The sequence below is a fragment of the Apodemus sylvaticus genome, chromosome 15 (assembly GCF_947179515.1).
Source record: "Apodemus sylvaticus chromosome 15, mApoSyl1.1, whole genome shotgun sequence".
NCBI lineage: Eukaryota > Metazoa > Chordata > Mammalia > Rodentia > Muridae > Apodemus > Apodemus sylvaticus.
The window spans coordinates 66,207,292-66,227,094 of NC_067486.1; the positions used below are offsets into that span (position 1 = coordinate 66,207,292).

At 44.3% G+C, this 19,803-nt stretch overlaps 1 protein-coding gene across 4 annotated transcripts in view; it reads left to right on the forward strand.

Moving 5' to 3' along the window:
• Positions 1-19,803, forward strand: part of Kalrn (kalirin RhoGEF kinase) — a 431,561-nt gene that overhangs the window by 258,457 nt on the left and 153,301 nt on the right. For all 4 annotated transcript variants that reach the window (XM_052158466.1, XM_052158467.1, XM_052158468.1 and 1 more), the window contains exons 9-10: positions 1,598-1,828; positions 14,660-14,782. In XM_052158466.1, the coding sequence (XP_052014426.1) occupies positions 1,598-1,828; positions 14,660-14,782 (354 nt within the window). The remainder of the gene's footprint in view (positions 1-1,597; positions 1,829-14,659; positions 14,783-19,803) is intronic.

A 19,803-nucleotide genomic window follows, 5' to 3' on the forward strand; every position in this document is an offset into this window, starting at 1 on the left:
CAGTGTTCACATCTTTGGAGGGGATCACCTCTGTGTTGTCTATGAGCTGCCCTCCCTCACCAGTGCACTGTGGAGGTGGAGAGAGAGGCCTCATAGGTGGGTGGGGATGCTTTCCCCTTTTGCTTTAGCCTAATTCTCCCACATCACTTCTTTTAAACCCAAAAAAATTGTTGACCCCTCCCACAAGAAGAATGTAGCTGCTTCTGTGTTCTGGAGTGTTCACATAAGACTGAGGAGAAGAGGCAGGAAAGCTGCAAGGCTGAGAAGAGCTCCTGGCTTGTCACACACAAGCTAGGGAAACACTTTCTAGTAAGAAAAAAAGGCCATCTCAGCACCACACCTGCTTCAACTATGATTCTAATCCAGTTAATCTGGATTTGTAAAATTTATGAGGTTTCCAGTGTCCTCTGTGTCAAGAGGCACACACTCAGTGGGAACTTTACCAGGCACTGCAGGGCCAGTGGTATTGACCCACAGTACCACATCTCAGAATGAAGGGTGATTCTAACTGTGGCAGGGTTCTGGGGACCGGAATCACAGGGATGCAGCCCCCACTGCCACCAGCATGGAGGCTGAAGTTGGAGAGTCCAGGAACACGAATGGTGTGTCCCTTCCGTACCCTGCAAAGTCTAGAAGGATGCATTTCAAGAAATACGTGGGGTTTGTATAGAGGGAGAAGAAAGGGTATAAGTAATGGTGAAAGAAAGAAAGAAAGAAAGAAAGAAAGAAAGAAAGAAAGAAAGAAAGAAAGAAAGAAAGAAAGAAAGAAAGAAAGAAAGAGGAAGGAAGGAAGAAAGAAAAGAGAAAGAAAGAAAGAAAGAAAGAAAGAAAGAAAGAAAGAAAGAAAGAAAGAAAGAAAGAAAGAAAGAAAGAAAGAAAGAAAGAAAGAAAGAAAGAAAGTAAGAGGGGAGGTGGTGGGCATGAGATAAAGTGGTAGGAAGGGGTGTCTGGGCCCTGCACACTCCACATGTGGTAACTCGGTCAACACCCATCGCCAGTCTGTGAAGTGTGCACCCTTACCACTCTCCCTTTACAGACAAGGCCACTGAGGACCAGTGCCCTTGTTAATGTATCTAGGATCTTGGGGCCAAGCAAAGAAAGCTGAGGAAGAGAAAGCAAGAGAGATTTAGGGTAGCAACACACGTGTCTTTCTTTCTGACATGATTTTCCACCAGCTGATGTAGTTAGTCATTCAAAGTACTCAGGAAGCATCTACTGTGTGGCAGGCACTGCCATGGGCACTGAGGGAAGGACTGAGAACAAGGCAGACTCCCTGCCCATGTACAGTCAGCTAGATGACAGCTAGAGTACAGTCATGGGCAGGGATGGAGATGGGAGGAAGGAGTTCACATACAGCTAGCTGGCTATCGGTCCTAGAGCTCCCCTCTCTCTCCACCTTTGATGTTCCATTCTCCTCTGGGCTATAGACACTGTGGCTGGCACACTCCTTGCCTGTAATGAGCCTGTGAGGACTGAGGGTATCAGGTCTTATCGGGAAGCCCTGGGTAGATTCTCCTCACCCCTCTCAGACCCTGCCTGCTTCTGCTCTCCCATGCTCAGGGCTCTTGACCTGACCTCCCTCCCTCCCTTCCTGCAGGTCAGCCAGGATGGGAAAGCACTACTGGATGTCCTGCAGCGTCCCCTGAGTCCTGGGAACTCTGAGTCCCTCACAGCCACAGCCAACTACTCCAAGGCAGTTCACCAGGTGCTGGATGTGGTTCACGAGGTGCTGCACCACCAGCGGCGGCTCGAGAGCATCTGGCAGCACCGCAAGGTGCGGCTTCACCAGCGGCTGCAGCTGTGTGTCTTCCAGCAGGATGTGCAGCAGGTAACAGGCTCTGTACCCCACATCCATCCTCCTTCTCAGGGTGCTGACGGCTCGACCCCCTGACCTGGTTATCAGGCCCAAGGATATCTGCATTGGTAAAGGGAAGACTTCCACTGAGCCCTCCCACTGCAGGAGAGGAAAACAAGCCAAACTACTGGCCTTGTCAATGGTGTGCATCCTGTTAAGCAGTTCTAAATACTGTCAAATAGGAGGTCAACCTCAGTAGTAGCTCCTTGTGGTCAGGTAACACATGTCCTCTTCAGGCAGGCAGGGAGATACTATACAACCCTGGTGTTGTGGGTCCTCTGAGCATTTCTTGAGAGGAAATCTGCAGAAAGTGAACTCATGTCTTGATCCAGCATGAGGTGTGCTGACAGAGCAGGGTGGGTGTTGGCATATTTTTTGGCTTTTTTATTGGGTTCTTGTATCTGCCTCCCTTCCAACCCTTATTCCACCCTAATCCCTTCTAACCCACCCCCAATAGTAGGTAGGAAAGAAAGGTTAGAGGAAAAGGGAGACATAGGCCTCTTTAGACTACTTTCTGCTGATTAGGAGTTTCAGATTCCCTGGGGCAAGCCCAATCTCCATCATCAGGATATCTCCAACCAGCCATCCAGCAACAGCAAATGCAGCAGCAGCAGCAGCAGGAACAGCAGCTACCACAGGCCCTCTCAGGGGCATTTATATCCTCTCCAGAGTCCAGAGAATTAAACTCTCTGCAGCTGGCAAAAATCACAACTCCCTAGAGTACAAGACAATCATAGTGGCTGTGGACAAACTGAAGCAGCCCCATATCCCACGCCTGGGATTAAAACAAAAACATATTCACATAATATAACTAGGGTTTTAAAGAAATCGAAATACTCACTACAGGTGGGGGCAGCATTGGGGCTTTGAGATTATTGATTAACGAAGCTGGATCTTTGAAACCAGACATAAAGCAAGGGCTGTCAATCACTGTACATCCCATAGTCAGAGGTCACGTTTGACTTTGTCTGTCTTTTCTGTCATTGTGCTAGTTCCTGCTCGCTCTTCACCTTAGATAACAATGAGATGGTTGTTTCTGACTGTAACAATATAGCCATGCTACCAATGCCCATCCAGAGGAAATTGCCCATTCTCTCCCCCTTGTTGCTACCAATGCCCATCCAGAGGAAATTGCCCATTCTCTCCCCCTTGTGTTTTCTCTTTCTCTGTCTCTGGGGACCCTGGGATCTTTTCCCAATGGATCATACACTGCATAGGAAAGCTGAGTAGAATCTGGACCCAAGATCAAGGCCAGGGTCATCTCCCTCTGACATTTCTGGGGAGGCAGGGTGAGACACCTGGATCCAAACACCTGTTGTCAGGCTCCCATAGTCATGGCTGCTATGGAATTTCAGTATCTGACACAGGAAGTACAAGTTCACTCTCCTTCCATTCTCCTGTGCTGTTGGGCGAATATAGTCTAAAAGGAGCAAGACAGCATGAGAGAGTGAGAGCCTGGGCATATGTCTTCACAGCTCCTGTTGACAAGAGTCTTCACTAGGTGCCCAAGCTGGACAGGCAGCAGAGGGACCATCCTTACCATTGTTACACATCTGGGGGTCAGGGGAGTTGGCATGAGCAGAAGCCTTCAGCCTTGCTCTTCCTTCTTGGGCTCCCCTAACTCCTTTGTGGCACCCCTTCCTGACTGACAAATAATGGAGTCATCAGAAAGATGACTCAGTCCCCAAGGGTGAGCACGGCTGATGTGCCAATCAGCTCTGAGACCTGCGGCTGGCAGGAAAGGAAAAGCAGATGAGTGAGTTGCCGGCTCAGACCATCTGGAGCTGTCTGGATAAATTCATCACCCTGAGCTGGGAGATCAGGGGAGCTGTCTGGTCTGCAAGTGAGAGAGATGCTGAAGTGCCAGCCACACAGGGACAAAAGATGGGTGTGGCCATGTCCATAAACTCTCTCCGACTGGCCAAGATGACACTGACCACCAGTGCAAGTGGGATGGTGTGCTGGGCTCCTCCTCTGCTCCCGCTGTGACACAGGCAGACCTCTGTAGAGCTGCAGAGCACGCCGGGGCTGGAAGCATGTCCCACAAGGCTTCTCTCAGATCTATAGTCATCAGACTTTCCTGTGGCCATGTGGCATCTCTACTAAAAGGGAGAAAATGTAATAACAATGCATACATGGCTATTCTACAACATCTTAAAATAAGTGTCTCAGTTTTTCATATTGTTGGCACTGTGGGGAAGCAGACAGAAGACTGCGATGTGAGTGTGAATGTTTCATGATCACCGAGTTCTCAGGATGGCCCGCTCCACTGTTCTCTTTAGGGGTGCAAATGTGACATTTGAGAGCAGAGCTGTTCAGCTGCTCGCTCACCATCCGGCTTGCCCCATCCTTGCCTCACTCCTTCCCTACACGTGTAGATGCGCACAAGTGGGAGAAACTGAACATAAGACTGAGCAAACCTTCTGCTGAGTCTTGGTTGCCTGCCTGACATCCAGTCCATCATTTCTGCCTGGGAGTTGTCTGAACTCACAGGCGTGAGGGTCAGAGTGGTGAACACAGTCTTCTGTCTCTCGACTCCCTGCTTTGCGTGAACCTGTCCTTGGTTGGGGAAACAGACTACACACGTTATTTCCCTGCTCCAGCCTGGCGCGGAAGACTGTGCCTGAAATCCTAGCACTTATGATGAAGAATTTAAGGCCTCCTTAAGCTGCATAGTGAGTCCAGGGTCAGCTTGAACTATGTGAGGCTCGATCTCAAAAACCAGAATCTTGATAACATTCAATGACGACATTGAATCCCATCGTCATTTACAACTGCGTGTCTCATTCACTCCAGTCTATTCAAGAACAGAGATCTGGATCCTTTCTCTCTGAGTCTTTGCAGCTTTTTGCTGTGTCCACATTAAGCTGGGGTTCTCTGTATGCTTGGTGAGTTAACCAGGAATTATCAGAAGACCCCGTCCACTTGCTTTTGTCAAGTGACTACTTAACCCTCTCTCACCCGGGCAGTAGGTGTTTTATTGGTGAGTAGCTGGAGCCAGCCAACAGGACTGTAATGGAATAGCTTCAAGTTCTTGGTGTTCCTGGCCCAGGCTGAGGACGTGGGGACATAATCTCAATGCTCAGGAATGCTAGATGCTCACTGGTATTGAGCTCACTGGTTAAGGAGATTGGGTCTCTTCCATGGGCCCAGAACTGAACTAAATACTGGTGAGACACAAGGTCAGTTAATTAGACACAAGAAAATGCAAAGCACAGGTCTACCAAAGCATGACTATCAACATGCAGGGTAAGTGAGTATTACTGCAATACTTTCAGGCAAAGGAGTGAGGCATCAGGATTGGTGTCTTAAAGGAAGAGAGAGTTCTTTGAATCTTACACATAGTCTGGACCTAAGTACATCGGGATCCAGAGATGTTTTCTCAGAAGCCTGGATGAGAGGCTCATGTGTAACCATCATCAGCCTGGGCAAAGCAGAATGGTAGACATCAGAGCACTGGCTCGGGAGTCAGTAAATCCTGTTTCACATGTCTGATCTCTGTGACCAGGAGAACATAGATAAATCACTGCATCCCTTGATGGTTCTGGGTTTTTTTTCCCCCACTTCTAAATCCCACTTCTAAAACAATAGCACCTTCCTCATGACACAGAATCAAACACAGTAGCTGCCTATCACATAATCACATTCTCTCTCTATGGACCTCAGGTGCCCCCTGGTGCTTGTGCTGTTGGGGACTCCCCAACATCCTCTGTGTAGGTTGGCTGATAAAGGACTCTATTACATTCAGTGACTAAATCTCAAAGCTCAACACAGCCAGCAATTAACATAGCCTGTCAAACTAACAATACAGTTGAAGGAATTGAGTCCCAGCAGTGTCAAGTGACTTGCTCATAACTACAGCTAGGTTATGGTAGTGCCAGGAGCAGAAAGTAGGTAGTCTAGTCCATATTCCAGTTGTCTTAGAAAAAGGCACAAGAGAGACACAAGAAGATAGAAAATAAGACTGGGGGAGAAGATACACATTATACAGGGGAAGGAAGACCCCATACCCTAGGCAGACACAGACTGACAGGCAGTGCATAATAAAGAGGAAACAGACTTAAAGATGGAAGCTGTTAAGGTGGGTGTAGCTGCAGAGGGGGGAAGCATGCAAAATGCAGACAGAAGAACGAGCCAGAGTCTCCTAATGGGATGACGGGAGAGAAAACTAAGCTCTGTCTGTCTGCCATCTTGACCCAGTGCTATTTCTGGAGTTAGATCTTGCCCAGGTAGGAATATTTTGCCCTTTTAGGCTTGAAACCATTGTAAAGCAGAAATGTGTAAGCCGAAGATGTCAGTGGGAGAGATTCCATTTAAGCACGTGCTTCCAGAGCTGGCCTGGTTCCCTTCCCTTGGTCCCTGCATGCATGGTCTCAGCTTTCTTTCTCCCTGCTGGGTTGTGGGAAAGTTGGAAATTTGGCTTACAGGTAAAACTGGAATTTGGTTTCATTAACTGAAGAAAGAGAAAGTGCCCTGCTATTCAGTCAGTGTGGTTTTTTTCAGTTTCTTTTTTTTTCCCCTTCAGTTTAGCGTAGAACTGTGTTGAGCAACAGTCATAAAAGTAGTCCCTATTAGCATCAGGAATAAAAGCAGTGTATGTGCACATCAGCCTATCTCTCTGCCTTATGCCTTTTATGGTTCTGTAACTCATCTGGCTTCCTGTGTATGCAAAATCCCACATAGACCTCATGTGGTTGGGAAGAATGGAGAGTAACTACTAACTAGACATCTATTCTTTCTGGGAGAAGTAAATTGCTTGTGTATTTTCTTAGTCAGAGGAACTGTTTCCAGAGCAACCCAGCAGGTCAAATTGTTCTGCCTCTCTTTCTCCCTTGCCTGTTTTTTGTTTGTTTGTTTTGTTTAATGACCCTACAGTGTTTTTTGGACTGTCTCCTTATACTAAAAGTTTGAAGCCCCTGCTCCTGAGAAGGCATATGCACTTTAGGGCTTACTAGTGACACATAGCTGTCTGGGTTCTGCCCAGAAAGCAAAAAAAAAAAAAAAAAAAAAAAAAGATAGGCTGGTGGAGTCCAGCATAGAGCTCCCTCTGGTGGTGGGGTGAGAGTTGCACTGGTTCTTGGTGCATAGGCAGAGATCTTGGGTTAGTGTTCTTAAGAAGGTCAGGGTGCAGAGAGCTAAGCCATATACAGGCAGAGCACAGAAAGGAAGTCTGGCTGTATTCCCACTGCTGGATGAAAGACGGGCATATTCATGGTGCTATGAGTGGGGAGCTGGCATCTTTGAGGCTCCCATGCCTCCCCTTAAAAAGAACATCTTGTTTTTAAACAGTCTACTCCTGTAAGCTAACAGGGGAGTGGCATCGAGATTTGGCTTGCATGGTGGCAATGCTCTGAGCTGGTGGAAAGTACTATTAGAACCAGACTTCCTGGGCTGCACAGGAATCTTCCTGCATTCATTTTCCTGGTGCCTCATGTGGAAAATTATAGATTTTACTTTATTGATTTTGTTTGCCAAAAACAGTGGCTGAAAGAGAATTGTGAGTATTTTTTAATTACAGATAATCAGTCATTCATTAACTGTAGTGACTATAGCTCCCTAATCAGACTAAATGAGATTAGCCACTGAATAATCCAATAGGCAATATCCTGTAGTAAAAGGTGAGCATTGTGGGTTGCCTTGAAAATGATCAGCAACAACAGCAAGAACAAGAACATCAATAACAACAATAACAACAACAAGAAGTGACCAAAACATGATGAGTCTGGAAACTAACTTTTCCTACACAGGGAAAGATTAACGTCTAGGAGCGAAAGGCTCACACACTTTGTGCACACAATCAGATCTTAGAACACACATATGAGGAGCTGTCATATTAGATTAGAAATGGACCAATCTTACGGTAAGAATGTTGGGAAGAAAGTCAAAAACATCAAAGAAAAGATTGGTTCCAACTCTTGGAACTAAATTATCTATAAAAGGTACGTTGTTCAAGGCTCAGGACTCACCATCTGTATGAGGAAATATGATTGGACATCTAATCCCTTCATTGCCTTTTCCTATTTAATCTCCCAACACCATGAGGTGGGTGGCAGTTTGGTCTCCATCTTTCTGAGAAGGAAATTGAGGCATAGACAGGTTAAGTCAACTCACTTCTGATCCAACACCTGATGGCAGATGAGCATCAAACCAAGGTCTACCTGACATTGGAGCTCACACTGTTAACCTAAACTGCAGCACTGTGGGGGAGGGGACACACCATGGCCTAGGGGATTATCATTTAGTGTGGAACGCCACTGATCAAAGGAGCCCTAGGAGAGGACTTGGTTCCACAGGATGAGATTTTTTTCCAATGTTGTATCCCTACTGGCAGCCAAAGACTGATCCTCAAATGAACTGTGCCACAAAAAGTCACTCTCATTCCCTGCCACGTCTCCTTGTGTCCCATCATTTAAGAATTCCTCTCTACACCTCCTTATGCCTAATACAAATTACCCTAAAACACCCAATCCCAGTTCCCATTTTTCACAGCCGGTGATGTTAACTCAGCCTTGTTGGTTCTGTCCTTTGTAGCATATATTTGAATAAAACCCACTCACTTGTGGCAGAATTTAGCACTTTAAAATTTCTCACTTAAATTTTTAATGGTGATAATCCACTCATTCAGACATTTGCAAGTATAAAACACATGACTCTTTTACGCAGAATGAAATCCCAGCCAGAGTACCAGGAGGCCTAGCTGAGTGTGCCTAAGGAAGGAGGGAAGGTGCACACACACACACACACACACACACACATCTCTCTGTGTTCTCACCTTACTGGGCACACTCTATCATTCTCCCCTAGGAGGAAGGAGGCAGTGGTGCCACTTCTTTTTGCATTTTCTTGGATGCCACAGGTCAGAGGCTGGTTGCTTCCATGTTCATACCCTTCTTCCAAGGATTTTCACACTCCTCTTGTACCTTCTTCCTCTGGATCCCATTTTTTTTTTTTTTTTTTTTTTGGATTTTTGAGACAGGGTTTCTCTATGTAGCCCTGGCTGTCCTGGAACTCACTCTGTAGACCAGGCTGACCACAAACTCAGAAATCCACCTGCCTCTGCCTCCCAAGTGCTGGGATTAAAAGTGTGTGCCACCACTGCCTGGCTGGATCCCATTTTCCATCCTACACCTATTCTGCCCTCTATACCCTTCTTTCTCTGTGCCTTGCTCCTTATTCTCACCACAACCATCTCCCATGGTGTTGCCATGTGTGCATGTGTGTTTGAGTGTGTGTTGCATGCACATGTGCATATTTTTTGAGTGTGCATGTGCGTGAGTGCATGCATATATGTGCTTGAATGTGTGTGCCTGTGTGTGTGCATGTATGCTTGAGTGTGTGTGCGTGTATGTGTTTCAGTGTGTGTGTGTGTGTGTGTGTGTGTGTGTATTAGTGAAAACTTCATCCTGACTGAAGAGTGATCCTCCAAAGATGATGACCTTGAAAGGCAGGTCCAGCATTTCCCCAGTCTATTTGGGAAGCCTATCAGAGTGTGGGAGGTGATAAGAGGAGGAAGTCCTGATAGGGGGCCACTGACCCCTTTAGACTACCTTGATGGGCAGTTTACAACATCTTTAATGCCTTCAATATATGTTTAGTTATGTTCACAAGTAATGAATCCTCGGGCCTTAACACACTAATTCTAGAGCCCTGGGCACCAGGCTAAAGATTCATGTTGTTACTAATGGAAGAATTCCGATGAAACAAAATCAGAGTGAATTTAGGTCTTCTGAACTTGGAAGTAACTTAAGTGCACTGGGGTAGAATAGGGCACGCACAGAGGATCATAGTAAGAGTGTGGCCAGCTTGAGCGAGGGTGATTGGGCCCCATGGGTCTGAGTACATTCCTGTAAAAGTACTACACAGTAGAGTCCATTTTAAAAATAGAAACAAAGGAGGTGTCGGGTGTACCTATAGAATTAAAGTCATTAAAGTCATCTCAGTGGAGAGAAGATGTTTTTTTAAACACCCTTTGGGAGACAGTTTCATAATTTTTTTTTCAGTTTCATAATTTTTAATTCAGAATCTGGGAGTGAGTAGTGCCTGTACTTAAAAGAAACCCAGATGATTTTGAAGTTCAGAGTCTCTGATAACAGTTTCAAGCCTTAGTGAGAAGAGGGGGAGTCTGTAGCTGACTCCAGGATGAGGAGAGTCTTTCGGAGAGGTGCCAGGTGCTAACTTCAGTCCTGCCTGGGAAGCGGGGTGGGCTGGCTGAGATGTCAAGGGTGAGTGAGGATGACTTGAGGTCTTCGGGCTCTCAGATGCTTCCCCCATGTGGCTTGGATCTGTCAGGAGGAAGAAACGCCACTCTAAGGGGAAAGACAGAGACAGAGTTCCTGCTAATGAGTCTTAGCTCCACCCACCCAGAAAAATGATGGCCTCTCCTGCTATAGAGAGATGTTTGTTTTCATCATACTTTTCCAAAGAGGGGACAAAAATCCAAAATGAGTTCCTGATAATTGAGCACTTAAGATGCCTGCCTGCGCTCCAGTCACAGCCTGATTTGTGCGTGTGGTTCTGTCTGGTCCCCTCTGGAAACAGTGCTCAGTGTACTGTGCAAATAAGGCAGGAATAATGATCTGGTGGACTCTTCCAAGTGCTCTTGTACATTGTGTGTACTTAAGCCTTTAACAACAAAACGTGTTGCAGAAGCCTGCTGGTGCACATTCACTTCAGAATGAAGGCTTTCCGAATTGATGGGGCATGGAGTGAGGGCACTGGCACATACAAGTTGGGAGGAAGGAATTCATTGGTGTTCTAGAAGCTTCAGATGCCCTGCTTGTTTTACTGTTGACCAATTTAGTATAAGAAATTAAAAAGCCTATTTTTAATAAGGTCAACAGAACCCAGATAAGAGAATCACTGGGTTGGAATTCTGAGTCCATATTTGACTGCAAACGATCCCCATCTCCTTTCATGGTTGTTTTCTTTTTAACCTCTTATCATACAGGAAGTGCTAAAAACATGTTTCTTTTAGTTCACTTGATCGTTTGTTTAGCACTTGAGAACACAACAATGAACTGAAAAGGCCCTTGGCCACATGGTGTTCATACTGTGGGCAGCAATAAAACAGGGATGGAACCACACAAACACATACGTATTGCAGAGCCATGAGAAGGATTGTGGGAGTAGAGAGTTGAATAGAAATGCCACGGGGGTGGGTTTAGGAAGAGGGCCCGGGTGTAGGCAATAAATACAAGGTCCTTGATAGCAAGATTACCTTCTATTGTGCAGTTGTGTTCCCGGTCACTGTTCCATGATGCTCAATAATTTCCTTCAAAGGGGTGCTTCCCTCCTCCTTGGCTACTGGAAAGGACAGCCTCCTGCCTTGAAGAACATTTCTTCTTGATTGTATGTTAGATGGAATAAACACAATTGGACAGGAAGAAAGGGGTGATTAAGAAACCGTGCATAATTGGCTCCCAAATCTGGTTCAGGATGTGAGCATCTCTTAAGAAAAGGCTGTTCCAGGCAAGTGCTTATTTTTGGTTGAAGTGTCAGGGCAGGAAAATGCAGCTGGAGTTTCCCAAGCTGTTATTAGATTGCATCGTTATTGAAGTCCAGTCTACTCTAGTGACTGAACAAAATTAGACTTGTCCAGAATAGGGTTGCTCAACAGAGAGAGCAGAAGCCTTAGCTACAGAGGAGTGGCAAGCCATGGTCATAAATATCCATCACCCATTCCCTAAGCAGGAGGTGCAGGCAAAGGTGCTGTGTGGTGGAGAGGAGGATCGGGCTCAATGCAAAAACCCCATGTTTGTTTCATTCTCCTTGGATCGACCTGCCAAGTAGGGTAGTGACAGGGATAGGAAAACACAAAGCGTGTAGACTGTGAACTGTAGGAACATGGAAGCAGGAACTGTCCCCATAAATGTGCACCAGAGGGATCAGTTTGAATTCAATTCAGTTGGACACAAACTAAGCAACCACTCAGTGTTGCATGCTGGTCTATGCTGTGCCCTGAAATTATGAAGCAGTTATAGTCCTGTGGGAGAGACAGGTCTGTGGGTCATAATTGTGGAGGGTTTTCTTCTATGTATGTTTTTAAATTTTTGTTCATACAGAGTAATGAGTTGTAGGATGGTATTTTCATACCTATGTTGCCTCATACTTTGTTCTAATTAGTAACTGTGGTTAGAACAGAATCAAAGGATGGGATGTGGTAGTACATGCCTATAATTCCAGGACTTGGGAAATGGGGCAGAAAGATGTAAAATTCAAGGACAACTTTAACTACATCTTGAGCTTGAGGCCAGCCTGGTAATATAAGACATTGTCTCAAAAGCAAAATCAAAGTCATAGACAGTCAAGTGCCACCTTCCCCTGGATGGGTTATCAAAAGATTGACAGTGACTTTTAAGTGTAGCTTATAACATGAGACTATGAGGGAGCCTGGAGAGAGAGAGAAGTGGGAGAACCAACCACATAGTCAGCTCCAGGGAAGGAGAACACTCGGAATGAGAGTATAGAGAACAGGGTGTGGAGAGGAGGTAGACCTGCACTAGCCAGTCACAGTCTTGTGGGATGTGTGTATTGGATTAACAGCGTACTCAAAGCTACACTACACTGAAGATACCTGGCAAGAATAGGAAACTCACTCCATAAGCAAGTCTAAGGCTGTGTTTCTAAAATGGACTCAGTGTCCCCTGTTCTTTGTAATTCATTAATGGAGCCTCATACATTAACAATTTAATCATTTATTTATAATTCTTACTATATAAGTTACATTTCTGAAACAAAAGGCACAGCTTGCTATATCAGATTGACAATTGTCTCTAGAGGGTGTTTTCCTCTCAAGTTCAGGGTCATAATGGTCTCTGTCATGTGTGAACAAACCAGGGTATACGTACATGCAGAGAGAGAGAGGGAGAGATTCTAAGATGCTGCGTCTCTGTTGGCCTGCCTCGCTTCTTTGCTTTTCTCTGGTGACTGCCTCTTCCTCCTGCTCACCATCACACTGTGACCTGGGTGACTGACCTTGGTGACTACTTTCTTCTCTGTCACCACCACATTCAGCCACCAAATCCTGGCAGTTGTTTTTCCAAATCTAAGCCTGCATCCGTCTTGTGAGGATTGCTACGCTGGTCTCATTTTCCCATCTCTCTCACCTTGCGTCCTCCCAGTTGAGTTTCCACAATCAGAACAGTAGCTGTTCCATAGGGATCTGATGATGCCGCTCCCTTCAGTGGATGAATACCAGAATAGATACTAGAACCTGCCATCCAGTGTACTAGAACTTCCATTCAGCGCACCAGAACTCACTGCAGTTTTGTTCAGATTTCTCTGACCTATTTCCTATTCACTTCCTTCTTGAACCATGCTTGCATCTTTTAAAAGTTGTCTTATGACAATAAGGTAAATCCTTTTGTTTCTTAAATCAATTGAAATCTCACTTCTTCAGAGACCTTTCCCAACTCCATCTAGACAGCATTTGGCTTGTGGTGATTTTCATCTCTGCAATTAATGAAGAGTTGTATGATTTAGTGACTGATGTTTGTTAGCCCATAGACTGAACTCCTAGAGGCAGGACCACTCATGACTGTCTGTAACTTCATATCTATGGGGTAGCTCTTGTACCTGTTTCTAGGGTACAGTAAGACTAGTCAATACTGCTAGTGTCTACTGAGAAGCACATTACCCTGCGATACAGGTATGCCCATAAAGCTAGGTTACACTGAAGTCCATGGATCAGAATCAAGAGTTTGTAGTTTACACACACATTCTTGTGGCATATACACACAACTGCTATATTTGTGACACAGATGATAATATTTTGCAAATTGTAGGCATTAAGTTATCTCATTGGCTAAAGAGGTAACTCCTCAGAGACCAGGGAAGATAAGCTGCCTCCCTTTTTCTTGGGCACATTCATATTTGTGAGGCCGGTTGTGAGATTTAAATGGTGCTTTTTAAAGCTTTGGTTCCTTCTGCATTTCACATGTTATACACCTTCCCAAGTATCCCTTTGGAGAAGTGTTTCTTACTTTAACACCTCGCTTCTCCCTCGCCGGCCAGAGCCACTGCTGTTCAACACTGAGGAAAACATCTTTGGGCTACATCTCTAGATTTTTAAGCCTGTGAGAATATGGAGTCTGTACTACATTCAGCAAGATAAATACTATCAGTCTTAGGATGCAGAGACTTTGACTGATTAGCTTGTTTGGTTGGTTAGAGAAAGGTGACAAGAAGGCAGCAGGACCCTATTACCCCCGTGATTGCATATGTTGAGTACCCAGCTCAGGTGCAAGACTGAAGGGAACCACTAGGATGCAATACATGCCACAGAGTGTGTATACAGAGCCCTGTGACTGGTACTACTGCTGTGACATTTTATGGTAGAATGAGGGGCGAGTGGCCTAGTCCTACCTCACTGCTGTTCCCTGCCTCATTTCCTACCAATATAGCTGACTTTACTTGATGGGGGTAGAAGCCATGAGGATACTCGCCTGTGTAGCTTCTGTTGCTCATTTAGAAAAATGGACTGGTATGTGGGAAACCCTAAATTAAATCCTCAACACCAAATAATGACAAGTAGTAATAAGTAAAATAATGGTGTGACTAAGGCTCTAAAAACAAAAAAAGTAATGGGAAGCTGTTCTAGAGATCAAAACAACTGAGTTGGATTTAGTTGAGGGTGGGACTATCCCATCGCCAATGATGTGTTCACCCTGGATTGAGCATTTCTCTCTGAACTACTGATCTCATGGGCATGGGGAGTAGGAAGTAGGATTCAAGCAGTTGTGCATGATGCCATATGTCTTTCCTCCTCCTAAGAAGTCATTGTTTCTGCCTTCCTTCTCTGGCCAGGTCCTGGACTGGATTGAAAACCATGGCGAGGCCTTTCTCAGCAAACACACTGGGGTTGGCAAGTCCTTGCATCGAGCACGTGCACTACAGAAGAGGCATGATGACTTTGAAGAAGTGGCTCAGGTAAGATACTGTGTGTGTGTGTGTGTGTGTGTGTGTGTGTGTGTGTGTGTGTGTGTGTGTAGTAAAATAAGGAGACTTGGATATTGGATGCAAACATGTTGGGTTGATAGTCAATATCTGCTCATCTGTCTCCCTGGCCTAATGTAAAAAGGTCTTGTCTTCCCTTGGATGCCACTGTGTAGACACCCTAGCTCAAGGTCCTAGAAAATTTTCCTACTACTATGATCTAAAAAAAAAAAGTCTTGTCCACAAGGTGGTGCTGGCAGGAGATTAATGTCATCAGCCCAAGGTTCCTGCTTTACACTGTCATTGCTGATAAGTGGGAGCTGAAAACTACCCCAAGAGCTGTGCACCATCCAAGACCTGAAGGAAGAGATGGCACCTGATTGTCATCTATGTACCTACGGGGCAGATATGCTTGGAGAATGTTCTTGGAATCACTTCCACATTTAATTAAAATGTACACAATATTCTGTCTACTCAATATTTAGCTGAGCACACACATTATAAAGGAGCACTGTTTTCTAATTTGGGCAACAATATAGTTTGAGTAGCTACTTACTAATCTCTAGAACCTTACTCTGTTATATACGTATGTCTATTAGGATATTTCCAAGTAGATCCTGAAAATCTTCATCTTTAAGATGAAGTATTGCTGAACAGCTGTTTTGGTTTATTTGTTTGTTTTTAGGTATGATCAGTTGCAGTGAAAAGAAAACTCTTAAGAATATGGTTAGGGAGGATGTACAGATGAACTGAATTGTAGGGATCAGAAATGGGCTGTAGGAGTCTAGGTGTTAAAGTAGTAAGGATAACAAAGCTATATCTTGTCATAGCACAGCTTTAGACAGAGCTGGCTGTGATTTCACCTACAGACAGCCTTCAATGTAGATGCTACCATGAGCATTGTGCAGAGCCTGAGCCCTTATCTCAGAAGGCAAGCAGTGCCCTATACGTTCAAAAAGAAGGCCCATCAAGAACCAAATGAAGACAGAGGAGCTATGGAGCATTGCTGTGTCTCTAGGAGATCTTCCAAACTGAGGGGAGGGGGACAGAATTGACCATGGTCATACAAGAGACAGAAAGCCCTGTTCAAAATTATCTGAATTCATGCAATGTGAGTGGTGGGAAAAGCCACATGTGATAACTTAGGCATGGTGACAGGGATATAAAACCATGCACCACCGTGGAAAACTATGCCAATTACTCAAAAAATGTTAAGTATAATTATAGCAAGATACTTCCAAGAGGAATGAAATAAGGGAATTTCCCCAAAGCATTATTCCCAATAGCCCAAAGATGAGAGCAGCACTTATATCACATTCATCAGAGGATAAACAAATGAGCAAATGTGATATATACATACAATAAATTATCGTTCAACTTTAAAAGGGAAGGAAATGCTAGCACATGAGAGAGTATTGATGAACCTTGAAATCTTTTTTTTAATTCGATATATTTTTTATTTACATTTCAAATGAATTGCCCTTTTCTGGCCCCCCACTCCCCGAAAGTCCCATAAGCCCCCTTCCCTCCCCCTGTTCTTCCCACTTCCCTGCTCTGGTTTTGCCCTATACTGCTTCACTGAGTCTTTCCAAAACAAGGGGCCACTCCTCCGTTCTTCTTGTACCTCATTTGATGTGTGGATTATGTTTTGGGTATTCCAGTTTTCTAGGTTAATATCCACTTATTAGTGAGTGCATACCACGATTGATCTTTTGAGACTGGGTTACCTCATTTAGTATGATGTTCTCCAGCTCCATCCATTTGCCTAAGAATTTCATGAATTCATTGTTTCTAATGGCTGAATAGTACTCCACTGTGTTTATATACCACATTTTTTGCATCCATTCTTCTGTTGAGGGATACCTGGGTTCTTTCCAGCTTCTAGCTATTATAAATAGGTCTGTTATGAACATAGTGCAGCTTGTATCCTTATTACATGCTGGGGAATCCTCTGGGTATATGCCCAGGAGTGGTATAGCAGGATCTTCCAGAAGTAAGGTGCCTAGTTTTCTGAGGAACCACCAGACTGATTTCCAGAGTGAACCTTAAAATCTTATACTAAGGAAAGTAGACCAGTCATAATAGGGCACATATCAGATGGTTCCACTCTTATCTAGAGAGCCTGATGTAGTCAGGTTCATAGAGACAGAAGAGAAAGGTGGTTGTCAGGGAGTGGAATGTGGGGACATTACTGTGTCACAAAGTTTTGAGTTTGCAAGGTGAATTCCTAAGATATGTGGTTATGATGGTTACATAGAACTTGCAATTGGGAAAATGGGTTTATATTGTATTATTTTATCATGTTTTTAAATATAATATTTTGGTTCTTGGACAATTTTGGTCATATAATGTATTTTGGTCATATTCACCCCCTACTTCTCCCAGATCTGCTCTCTACCCTCTACTGACTCTCAGTTTTGTTTCTTTTGTTAAAAAGTAAAAATAAAATTTACTGAGTCCAATGTACTACCCATGTATACATGGATATAGGGACATACTACCCATGTATACACCCATGGGTATAGGGACATACTACCCATATATACACCCATGGGTATAGGGACATACTACCCATGTATACACCCATGGGTATAGGCACATCCACTGGGACATGCTCTACCTACCAGGCCGCACCTTTAAGGAAAACTTGACTCTCTTCTACAGAAACCATGAGCTGCAAGAGATGAGGCCTCATGAGCCACTCTCACCATGGTTTAACACATTTTTTAAAATCTTCTTAGTCATATAAATATGCTCTGCAGGACAAACTGTACTTAATCAACATTGTATGGACACGGGTGCTGTAAGGGCTCTGATAAACAAGATACAGCCCCTATCTAAAATATCTTGGTTACCAGATGCTCTTGGTATCTCTTTAGTCTATTAGGACACAAGGGATGGAAGAGACCACGTACATCCATCTATATCAGTAGCTTTCAACCTTCCTAATGCTGTAACCCTTCAGTACAGTTCCTTACATTGTGGTGACCCCCCCAACCATAAAATTATTTCATTGCCACTTCATAACTGTAATTATGCTACTGTTCTGAGTCAAAATATAAATATCTGATAGGCAAGATATCTTATAAGTACCTCCCCAAAGGGTCTCAACTCAGTTTGAGAACTACTGTTCTACAAAGAGTATAAAGGGGCTGTTATACCTGTAGTGGTCTCTCAGAGTAGAGCCACCCTACTATCCTGTAGCTTTCCTGTCCCTGTTCTCTGGTCTGTCTTGTAGTACAGACCCTCATTTTTCTGGAGCATGTCATTAAATTCACCCTCAGCTATGACCCAGCTGAGCTTTCCTTGATGTCTTCTCATTGTCTATAATGGGCTGTGGCTTCAAAGGCATTTGCAATCTTGATTTGTAGGCCACAGGGGGACTGTTGGTTTTTGTGTGTTATTACTTTCAAATAAGTCAGTGTCTAGCACAACCCGATTTCTTCTGACTCCTCCAGCAATACCTGATACTCCTTATATGTGGAACAATGCATTCCACTTATCAGCAAAGGCCACTAGCTTAAATTCATATGAAACAAAAAAATTTTTGAGCTATGGATAGAGAATGTCAGCTTTGATTTACAGAAGACAACATAGAGACTCAGAAAGCTCTTTTTAATGTGGCCACACCATCTTGCTTCTCAGGAGCTCTGCTGAGATTATCCAGGTATATCAAGCTCCAGAGACAGCTTTGTATCCTGTTCCATCTTTATTGTATATAGGAGCTGGGTATAAAAATTCATTTCTCAGTCTCCATTGGCATACACAGTATGAGTGACCAAAAGAAAGAACAGGAGGGTGAGGGCACAGCAGCACCATCCTATTGGGCAGCTGTTGTAGTTTTTCTCTGAAATAATTCATATTTCTTTACATGGTATTTACATTAGACTATTTTTAAAAAACAGAAGTGAGTTTTAACTTCCAAATGGCTCAGGAGCATGTCCTCTATAAAGAAGAACGAGGTGGACCAAAAGGGAACCGCCTAAGCAAGTGTCATGAGGCTGTGGATGAGCCAGTAAAGGTGGAAGTTATAGTTTGGAAATCAACCAAAACTCTTTCTTAGTCCTCCCCCTGCCTGCTCTGAACTATTTAAGGGGCTTAGCATTCTTTAATTGATAGTTTATGTAAGAAAAATCAGATAGCAAGAAGAGCAAATGAACTGTCAGTTGCTACCTGCCCTAATGAGCAGTGACCTAGAGGGCCCCTCATAGGATTGGCTCCATGGAACACAATTACTAGGAGAAGTGCACAAAACACTCCTAGCAGGAGGAGTTTAGTCTTTTGCTTTTGCTTCTGGCCTCAGTTAGGTGAGGACTATTGGAAAGAAGTGTCAAAAGTGTAAACTTCTTTCTTAATATGTATACATATACATATATACATATATACATATATACATATATACATATATACATATATACATATATATTCTCTCTTATGCAACCAAGACTGATCTGGAACTCTCTAGTAGCCCAGGCTAGCCTCAGAGCCTCAAGCGTGTCTTCTGTTTAGGTCTTCTGAGTGCTGGGATTGTACTCGTCTGTCAACACAGAAAATTCCTGGACAATGATAGAGAGCTATGGCAGAAAGCTAGAGTGCTCGCTCAGCGTGGTTTGGTGTTGCAGTGGTAATGATGGAAAAGAAGGGCGCCACATATGTTGAAGACTGGCAAGCTGTGGGCCACTTATGAGCAGTGACCTAGCGGGCCCTTCATCGTTTAGCCTCCCCTTCTTAGGAGGCTCTGACATGAGAGGCAAGCTCTGAGCACTCAGCCTCTATATTCAGGGCTTTGGGGGTTTTTCTTTATTGTTTTACGTTTGATAATGGAGAGAGCTTCTACATCTGTTGTGGTCCCCAGACATTTGGTTTTCTGAAGGGAAGGGCAAGCACTTAAACAAAGGGAAATTATTAACCTTGGAGAGAAGTTGAAGGGTTGGAAAACCCCTGAACAAATGATCTTCACGCCGGGGAAGGTTGAGGTATCTATGATTTGTCACTCTGAGGTAAAAAAAGTTAAA